This window comes from Protomyctophum bolini, assembly GCF_963924005.1.
Source record: "Protomyctophum bolini genome assembly, chromosome: 15".
Lineage (NCBI taxonomy): Eukaryota > Metazoa > Chordata > Actinopteri > Myctophiformes > Myctophidae > Protomyctophum > Protomyctophum bolini.
This window is the reverse complement of record NC_137876.1, coordinates 10,615,364-10,626,155: the sequence shown is the minus strand read 5'-3', so window position 1 is coordinate 10,626,155 and position 10,792 is coordinate 10,615,364. Positions and strand designations below refer to the sequence as shown.

At 41.5% G+C, this 10,792-nt stretch overlaps 1 protein-coding gene across 1 annotated transcript; it reads left to right on the top strand.

Annotated features, from left to right (window-relative positions):
* Positions 1 to 571: 571 nt before the first annotated feature.
* msh4 (mutS homolog 4) lies at positions 572 to 10,360 on the top strand (the record flags this gene model as incomplete). Its single annotated transcript, XM_080784209.1, has 18 exons — positions 572 to 658; positions 774 to 884; positions 3,731 to 3,846; positions 4,388 to 4,561; positions 4,668 to 4,840; positions 4,927 to 4,994; positions 5,433 to 5,507; positions 5,670 to 5,734; positions 5,855 to 6,024; positions 6,121 to 6,257; positions 6,830 to 6,933; positions 7,131 to 7,255; positions 7,674 to 7,874; positions 8,612 to 8,730; positions 8,848 to 8,976; positions 9,195 to 9,369; positions 9,463 to 9,551; positions 10,151 to 10,360. The coding sequence occupies exons 1-18, from the start codon at positions 587 to 589 to the stop codon at positions 10,358 to 10,360; spliced, it is 2,313 nt and encodes a 770-aa protein (XP_080640335.1). The 5' UTR covers positions 572 to 586.
* Between the last annotated feature and the right edge of the window lie 432 nt (positions 10,361 to 10,792).

Sequence of the window (10,792 nt, the reverse complement as noted above, 5' to 3'; positions counted from 1 at the left end):
CTATCCATGTGAACAAACTGTTGTGATTTTAGTCACAATTTGAGCCTTCAGTTAAAAATATTGCCAACCTTAGTCTATCATTTTTAAAATCACAGAAAAAATCTAGTCTCACATCACAAATGTGATATTATATTCCCTATACCACAGGCTGATGGAGTGGTCTGCCTATAACCTCTGACTCTGCTGAGTCTGCTCTATACTTGATGATGTCTATGCTCTCTCTCTGACATAGGTCAATTCAACCATAGGTTCAGACCGGATTGCTGGACCACCACTTCATCAGTCCCACCAAATACTACTGGTACTGGTAGCTCCTGCTTCCGCAGCCATGGAGGAACTCCAAGATTCAGAAAGACGCCCGGTTCTGCAGGCACACACTTTCCACGGACACCACTGACAGAACATACTGGTGATATAACCATTGAAAGAATGTGTGTCAACTCAACTGTGAAAAACAGAATATGCATCAATTGTGATTCTTCCTTTTTTTATTCCTGCAGCAACTTCTTCCTGTTCAACAGCCACTGGTGCCTCAGTGATAGTAGCAGTTGTTGAAGGGCGTGGATTAGCCAGAGGAGAGATCGGCATGGCCAGTATCAACTTGAAATGTCCAGAGCTTGTACTCTCTCAGTTTGCAGACACAGGGACTTATGTCAAGGTAATGTGCATCCCTAAATGACAGGCTTTTAATCATACATAAAAAGTTGGTGGCAGAGTCATCTAGTCATCTTTTACCAGTAAATGAGTAAGTAAATCATCTTATACAAGCACAGGCTATCACCAAGCTTCATATCCTGGTGCCATTGGAAATACTGATGCCAGACACAGCCAGTGAGAAGGGGAAAGGGACCAAGCTGTTCAACCTCATCACAGAGAACTTCCAGGTATTAATACAACATAGCCACAGCCTCATTAGCCTGTATTTCACTAGTTGGAGAAAACACACCGTTGGGGAGGTCTTTTGATTGATTGATTGAAATCTTTATTAACAGTTTGCAGAATTACAGTACATTTCAAGCACAAACTCAATACAAAGACTGTTAACTGTGAGTGGACGACCCAATTAAGCCTTACACTTGTTTACAACAGGGTCCACATTGTTCAATTCATCAAAACATTTAGAGACAAACAAATAGACACTTCTATGTAGTTAAAGAACAGAACAGGAATTCATCATATAGGAAGCGAAAAGGGAAAAAAAAATATATATATACAGTGAGGGGAACAGGGGGATAAAAGAAAACGAAAGACAGAGTGTAGGGCGCCTGCACACAACACCATGCGTTGATGCCATGTGTGCATATGTGCAGGCACCCAACACCACGTCCATACAAAAACATAGTACAATCCATAGTACAAAGACAGAGTGTAGGGCGCCTGCACACAACACCATGCGTTGATGCCATGTGTGCATATGTGCATTGTGCAGGCACCCAACACCACGTCCATACAAAAACATAGTACAATCCAGATAAAAATTCAGCTTTTACAGAGGCCAGTTTCGAATTGCAGCCATCCGTAGGTGCCCTTTGAGAGCAGTTTTGAAGGAGCCAAGGGATTCACATGTCTTAATGACTGTTGGTAGGGCGTTCCACATTTTGGTCGCATAGGAGCGAAAAGAATTTAGCCCCTTGTTTGTGCCGAATCTGGGTTGTACATGGTTTGTTGCACTCCCTCTGGTGTTGTGGGTGTGGACTTCGTTTACATTAAGGAAGTATTTAGACTAGTGATGCACCGAATATTCGGCCGCAGAAAATATTCGGCAGAAAATGGCTAAAAAAGCATTTTCGGCCTATTCGGTTTCGGCCTGAATAGGCAGAAATTATATCACCGAATAGTGTATGCAATTAATGCATTCAAATGAGCTGAATAAATGTTTTATGGACCCTTAACAGTGATTATTATTGAAGTTAAGTTTTGCCATAACCATAAATCAGGTAGCTTTAATGACAGCAATGGTAGGCAAAAATATATATAATATTAAATATATTCGGATATTCGGTATTCGGTTTTCGGCCAACTGTTTCTTATATTCGGTATTCGGTTTCGGCCAAGAATTTCCCTTTCGGTGCATTCCTAATTTAGACAGGTACATGGGTATCTTGGTGGTGTATCTAATCTTGTGGACCAGACCCATTGCAAGATGCTGTACTCTGTCGTCGACCCTAAGCCATCCCAGCCTGTCAAAGTGGGCAGGGGTGAGGTGGGTTCGGGGGGTGAGGCCAAGTAGGAGCCTGACCAGTTTGTTTTGGGAGGTCTGGAGCCTTGTTTTAAGGGCCTTTGAGGTGCTGTGGTACCAGGAGGTGGATGCATAGTCAAAGAAACCTTGTACGAGGGCTCCTGTTAAGGTCTTCAAGGTGTTTTTGTCGACCAGTGAGGAGATCCTGTAGAGGAATCTTGTTCTTTGATTGACTTTTTTGATTACGTTGGTGGCCATCTTATCACCGGAAAGATTGGCCTCCAGGATGGAACCTAGGTAGGTAATTTGATCCTTCCGTGTGATAATATCGTCACCAACTCTAACCAAGAAGCCATCTGCCTTTTTGAGATTACTATTTGATCCGAAGAGAATGGATTCAGTTTTTCCCAGGTGTAAGGATAGTTTGTTATCAGCGAGCCAGGTGCAGATTCTACCGAGTTCAGAGCTGAGGGTCTTTTCAACCTGCAGTTTGTTCCTGTCAGAGACCAGCAGTGCTGAGTCGTCTGCGAACAGGAACAAGTTGCAGTCACAAGCTGAAGTCATGTCGTTTACATATATTAGGAACAGTAAAGGCCCTAGTATGCTTCCTTGTGGGACGCCACAGCTCACTGGGAGGGGGGGGACAGTGTTCCGTTCACTTCCACCATCTGTTCTCTCCCCTCCAGGTAGGATTGCATCCAGCTCACTGATGTGCTATCAAAACCAATAGCTTTAAGCTTGTTAACCAGTATGGAGTGGTTCACGGTGTCAAAAGCCTTTTGGAGGTCCAGCATGACCATGCCGCAGTATTTTCCAGCATCCACCTCGTGTTTGATGTGGTCGCTCAAATAGAGAAGGCATGTGTCAGTGGAGTGGGATGTTCTGAAACCAGATTGGAACTCGTACAACAATTTATTAGTGGCAAGATACTTTTCAACCTGTTCATAGACTATTTTTTCCATCACTTTCGAGATGGAGCTTAGAATAGAAATAGGGCGGTAGTTGCCGGGTTCTAATTTAAAGGATTTATTGACAGTAAGGAAAGGAGGGATGATTGAATGAGTTCGGGTGTGTAGGTTCCAGGGGGATCACCGACCCTGGGGTCTTTGGGGAGGAGGTCGTATGGCGTTCGTCTTACGGTGTGCATGGACAGTCACCCCCCAGCAGGAACCTGAGGAGGAGAGAGAGTTTTGTTTTAATCGTTTGTTCCACTTTGGCTAAGTGAATGCAGTATTCCTAGTGCCGATAAGCTCCTTTTGAGCGGGGGAAGGAGCTACTATGGAGGTGGGGGTGGGATGCGAGAAGCCTGTAGGAAGGCGGCTAGTGTGCGACGCAGCAAGGCGGGCGAAACGTGGAGGATTCCGGGTGGTACTGGACAGGTATAAATAGGGACAGGTAGATTGGTGTGGAGGGCGGAGAGTGGCGTGAAGGGCAGGGTCAATGTGTGTTTCTCCACCTCCTGAACATCTGTTGTTCCAACTCCATTAAAATAATCTCCAAAACAAAGGTGTCTTTTACCTGTTGGACTGATGTAACATTTCCTTATGTTAGGGTGTAGCTTTTACTCCTATCCAAAGGAAATATTTCAATGAAAGGAATGGACTGGAGTACATTCAGCAGCTGTGTGCACCAGAATTTGGCACTGTGGTCATGGAAGTGCAAACTAAGTAAGTGTGATTATGTTTACAGAGAATTTAGTAATAATCTCACAATCGCTTAAATCATGAATTATTTAAATTAAATGCTTAATGGACCATACCAATGTCAATACACGTCCATGTCTATTCACATTTCACACAGATTCACATTGTATGTAAACATAGACCATTGAACTTATTTTTAGATTTCACATTTGTTTACATCTTCTCAGAATAAACCTCAATTATTCAGTCAATGTTGGTTCAATATCTTTGCAGCTATGTTGCAGTTAAGTAATGGACTTAATTTGAATTTATTTTTTAAATCAATCTTTGTTCCAGGTACTATTTTCAAATCAATCCATACTCGTACCATACTATTATTAATGGAATCCATTGGCCTCCACGAAAATCAAACTGTATGCTTTGGAAAGTGTTTGGATGTAATGTAAATTATACTGTGAGTCATAATCAATATAAGGCTAAACATGCCAGACCACTGGTATGGTCCTTTAAGTAGGTGTATTGAAAATGTACATCCAGAATGTCACAATTTGATTGGTTTATTTAGGTACTACTGCCTGGCAGCTGCAGCTGCTCTGGTAAAATATTTAGAGTTCATCCAGAACTCTGTCTACGCTCCCAAGTCTCTGAAAGTGAACTTTAAAGGGAGTGAACAGACTGCCATGATCGACTCAGCATCTGCCACTAATTTGGAGCTGGTGATCAATAACAGGGACCACAGGTAAGTGGGCAACTGGGCAAGCAAGGTGAAGACGGTGAAAACTATGTTTATGTATTGCAGTAGTATAAAAATAGACGGTATTGTGTGTCTGTTTGTATATGTGCAGGAGTGAGCATACACTTTTAGGGGTGCTTAATTACACCAAAACTCCCGGTGGTGGTCGAAGGTTGCGCTCCAATATTCTAGAGCCCCTGCTTGATGTGGATACCATTAATATCCGCTTGGACAGCATACAAGAGCTGCTGCAAGAGGAGGAGCTTTTCTTTGGTCTGAAGAATGGTAAAGTGCAAGTACTGCTAGAATGGACTATGTTGGACACAACATATGAATCTGATTATGTATGTTTCCTTTCCACCATTATCCAGCCATAGGTCATTTCCTTGATATAGATCAACTGCTTTCTGTCCTTGTCCAGATACCAAAGCAGGAAACGGTATGTACAGTACATAAACTTTTGAAAAATGATTGCCATCCCTATTAAGCGAGCTTGTTATAATAAGAACAATAAGTTAACAGTTTAGAATAGATAACCAAACTAAATCTTCTTACATGTGTGTATAAAAAAGGCCTGTACATTTGCTGCTAAACTGTTATTTTTTATCAACATAATTTCTATTCTTACTCTTAGTCAATCAAGTCCAGTTTTCCTTATTTTCTTTATATCTCTATTATTTTCCCCTTTATTAAAAACTGCAAATGATGGGAACTTATACGAATTTCACCCACTTTTCTTACATTTGGAAACAAACCTGTGAAGTAATATAAGTTGAAGTCTGAACTTTGGATGAATAATATACTTTAAACAATGTGGTGTGGGCATTGTCTCTTAGCTCACCTGTCCAGGTGAAGTAATTTGACTTTTCATGTACAGGTTCAAGTTGCTGAAGCAAAGATTACACATATCATTCAGCTGAAGCACACACTGGATTTGGTGCCACCACTGAGGGTATTTGTCTTATACCTATATTGTTTATATTTTATTATTACAACCATGAACAGCATAAAGTAGACTTTCTTCTCCTCGAAAATATAAGGCAACACAAGAAAGCAATACGCATTCATGCCTGTGGGTAACACTTTTGTGAACAAAACATTATGCTCTGAACAGACAGTGCTGAAAAACTGCAACACTGCTCTGCTTAAGGCGTACAACTCCTCATTGGAAGACAACAGGTACTGTATTGCTTTGTATGTCCAAGTTAGTCCTCCTTTGAGAAGTTAATTGTGTACTGCAGTGAGATCATTACAGGCTTATAAAAACTTAACCTGCTGGATCTCTACATCCACCATCAGATTTGATGTGATCTTAGAGCAGATCAAGACAGTGATTAATGACGACACCAGCTACATGAAGGGGAGCCTCAACATGCGCACTCAGAAGTGTTACGCTGTGCGCCCCAACATCAATGAATTCCTAGACATTGCCCGGCGAGCTTACACTGAAATAGTGGATGACATTGCAGGTGCTTGTGCTGGACAGTGCATATTTATCCTTCATTTATAGGGTTTGTGTAGATAACATCACCTACACAAATTATCATCAATGGTGTGATCCACAGGGCTTGTCGACCAGATGGCAGAGAGGTATGGCTTACCGATGCGTACCAGCTTCAGCACTGCTCGAGGTTTCTTCATTCAGGTGAAGCTTGAGGGAGGGACACTACCTGGTGGGAAACTCCCAGCCGAGTTCATCAAGGTATGGAAAAAAATAAACTGTTACTGATGAAGACAAAGATCCTTGGAGAAGTTGATTAAAATAAAGTGCATTCATTTACTTACAGTATTTCAAATCTTATGCTGTAATAAAACCAGTGTTTCCTAGTTTATCGTTTTTATGATCCAGAAAGGAATTACAGTATGTACTTACTTTCTATTGTATTTATTTGTTTGTTTGCTTAGTACTAGTGGTACTTGAGCCCCCCTCTGGTGGTACACAGAGGAGTCTCCCAAAAAAGGAGAAAAAAGACAAAAGTGGAATGAAATATTTATATTACTACAGGTAGTTCTTCTGACCAAGCAATTGGTTGAAATAGGCTCTCCAGCCGTGCTGAAATGAGCATGACAGCAGACCTAGCCGTTAATAGAAGTTTTATTTTATAGAATAGAAGAGTTTTGCCAGAGCAGCAGCATTATTGGCTTAGGAATGGAACAAAAAGGGCAGGTATACGCTTCTGTATTTTAACATCAGTTATTATGGTGGTACTTGGAGTGCCAAATATCTTCTGATGTGGTACTTCAGTGTAAAAAGGTTGGGAACCAATGCTTTAGGTTACCAAGCACAAGAACAACTACAGTTTCACCACAGCAGACCTGATGAAAATGAACGACCGCTGCGACGAGGCCCTGAGGGAGATCTTTCACATGTCTTATGTGTGAGTACTAGTAGTTATGAGCTAATGGCTCACAGGCATACACAACAACATGACATGCATTACAATGAATGCACTAGCAACATGAATGGAATGTGTTTGTTTTATTTCCAGCAGAGGGTGCTATTTAGAAAGTATTGGGCTATTTTGTCTTCTTTTGACCATCTTTATACCCTAACCTAACTTGTCTCTCTGTACAGAGTGATATGTCAACTACTTACTACTGTCCATGAGCACATCCACTGCCTCTATAAGCTCTCTGATGCTGTATCCATGCTGGACATGTTGCAGTCTCTTGCCAATGCATGCTCCATCTCAGACTATGGTAAGTCTAGAATTAATTGCCCACCCTGTTGTCTGAGGGAGTGATGTAAATTGCCCCCACAACCACCTCAGCCAGCCTGTACTCAGACACCCTTGTTACATAAGTGTATGTTACAACGCAAATCTCCCTGCCAATAGATCTAATTGACTGATTCCTCTGCATATACATCTTCCTGGAATCATTCTTTTATTTTGATATTTTTCTCTTACTGTAATAAAGTAATTACTTGTTGTCTGTGGTATAGATGTTATAGCTGTGAGCATTAACAGTTTAATGCTGAACTGGCCTTATTACTTGAAGAGCCTGACGGGTCTTATTACATAGTATGTGCCATCTAAGTGATACCATTATAAACTATTATCAATCTTTTTTTTTTACAAGATCCAACATTTTTCATGGGAACTCTTTTCTCCTGCAGTTCGTCCAGAGTTCACAGACACATTGGCCATCAAGCAGGGCCGTCACCCCATTCTGGAGCACATCGCTGGACAACAGCCTGTGTCCAACAACAGCTATATCTCTGAGGGCAGCAACTTTGTCATTGTCACTGGACCCAATATGAGTGGCAAGTCCACCTACCTCAAACAGGTGGCACTGTGCCAGATCATGGCTCAGATAGGTATGTTGCACACAAACCTGTTGGTCAGTGACACGCTGCAAACAAACCGCCCGGCATCTCTACAGAACGGAAGTGTAACAATGATTGTGAACCATCGCAGACTAAAACCATATATGGGCATAGCACCGGAAATGACGGAACTAAACTCCAAAATCTATATAAATATATATATTTAGAAAATAATAAACTTATAAAACTAACAAATTGCATAATAATGACATCAGTAACAATGTGGATTTAACCTATTTTACAAATAATGAAAATAACCGATCTACAAGCTCACAAGAATACCAAATGAGTCGCCCATTTACCAACTCGCCCCGGCATACAGCCAGCGAAACTGCTCAGTAACCTAAAATAGTAACTTTACCGGTAAGTAAATTATGCTTAAACGGTTAAACGTAACCTTATTCCTAACCTTAACCTTGGTAGAACGATGCCTAACCCTAAATGTATTTCTAACCTTATTCTCAGTAAAATAAAGATTACAAGAACCACCACACCGAGCGGTCGGCATGAGGTCGGTGGAAAAAGCGAGGGCGAGATGGATTATGGGCGACGCCGCGACGGTACCTGATACCGCTCACAATGCACCCACAACATGTTGTCAGCTTGTAGATGAAGATAATAGGGATGAAAGGTTGAAAGTGGTTAAAATACCCTAGTGGGTCACAGTAACATGATTTCATTTTTAGAGTCAATCACTGCATAAACTGTGATCTGTATATTTTCCTCAGGCTCTTACGTGCCAGCAGAGTATGCCTCATTCCGTGTAGCCGATCAGATTTTCACCAGAATTGGGGTAGATGATGATTTTGAGACCAACTCTTCTACCTTTATGGTGGAAATGAAGGAGGTGTGTTTTGTTTCACACATGGGCTTCTTATCACTAACTTATTTTAAATAATTCACATTATGAATTAATAATATGTGAATTATAGTAAATGTATACATTTCTGTTTGTATCCCAAAGGTCTCCTATATAATCCACAATGTGAGTGACAGATCTCTAATCATCATAGATGAGTTGGGACGTGGCACCAGCGCAGAGGAGGGTATCGGAATCTGCCATGCGGTTTGCGAGTTCCTCCTCAGCCTCAGGGTAGAGTAGTCATGCTATACTGACTCACTTGTCTTCATCAAAAGATGATTGATGACATTCCAAGGCAACACTTTATTGTTGCATATTGTTGCACACCTCTTTGGTCAACATTTGGATATAAGCAAACTATTTGAGTATGTGGTGTGATACGGGCTATAGATAGGGTATGCATGTAAGGAAGTCTTTAATGTATGTGCTTTTTCCCCTACCTTTCTCAGGCTTTCACATTGTTCGCCACACACTACCTGGAGCTCTGCCAACTTGAGACACTTTATCCCAACATTGAGAACCAGCACATGGAGGTTCAGCACACACGCTCCAGTGACACTGGCACTGAGAGTGTGGTCTATACATACTTGCTGAGTCGAGGATGCTCGGAGGAAAGAAATTATGGTACAAAGTGATGCAGACAGGCAGTTACTACTTACTACTACACTGTGGCAGTCAGTCACTGAAAGCAATTTGCCTCATTTATTTCTCTTTTAGGCTTGAAAGCAGCAGAGATGACTGCACTCCCTGCAAGCATTGTCGAAGAGGCAAAGGCAATTGCTTCTAAAGTCAGCCAGCAGCTATTGGTATGGTATATTTCTCTACATTTTAAATCATGTTTACAGTTTGGGCATTTTGCTGATCCTCTTATGCAGAGGGACTTGCAGTGTGGCTAACAGCTTAACCGTTTTAACCCCTGGGGTGAACATTTGCCAATCACCAATACACTGGGCTATTTTCAGGGGAGATATTTAATGTAGAGGCTTCAACATTTTTCAGGCCAAGCACCCCTTAGTTGAGAGAGAGAGAGATGAAGCAAGGGACACCTGACTACATATTGTCTACATTAATCTTAAATGTGTGTTTTCAGACATTTAACCACTTAAAACCCTCAATACTTTGTAAACTTTGGCTGTGTATGTGGTGACTTGTGGTCTCTTCCTTTGTCCCTGTACACCAATCCTTTTGTCTTTGCTGAAAATAGCAGATCTACAAGCTGACAAATCACAATGGGTAATCAATGTACAAGTAACTAATGAGCCACAGTGCTCTGACAATTAGATGTAACAAATATAGCCTACCTGTGTCCCTAGAATGACTAGACAGTGATATTTGCCTGATATCTGAGAAGCACTTGAAATCTCCCCCCCTTTTATTTAAATATATGATTTCTCCTGTGCTCCAGGCAAAGCATCACAGTGATCCAGAAACCCAAAGGCAGAGGGCTGTGTACCACCTGGCCACTCGCCTCCTGCAGGCTGCCAGGAACTCCAGACTAGATCCTGACAGCCTGCGCATCTATTTGAAGGGCCTGAGGAAGCACTATGAGGTTGAAGTGCAGGACATCCTGAATCCATTGCAGTCACAGACAGGGACCCAGGAAGGGACTGACTGACTGACTCAGGGTGGGGAGGGGGAATGAAATAGCAATGAAAACACAGACACAGACACAGACTTAAATATTTTATGTAGGCCCTATATTATTTTTATTGATACATTTTTCACATGTATCATACCGGTATAACATTATAACATATTTACCACACGTAAATCAATACCCACCAACACGCACGCACACGCACGCACACACACACACACACACACACACACACACACACACACACACACACACACACACACACACACACACACACACACACACACACACACCAGATGAGAAAGACACAAATGCAAAATAGATAAATGAGCAAAACAAACAAAAAATTACTATTTAATTCAGATATTTGTGGGTTGCTTATTTAATAATAAACGTGGTATTTTGTGACCTGTGGTCGTGACTGTCATTTCGTTAAGCAATGTATCATTT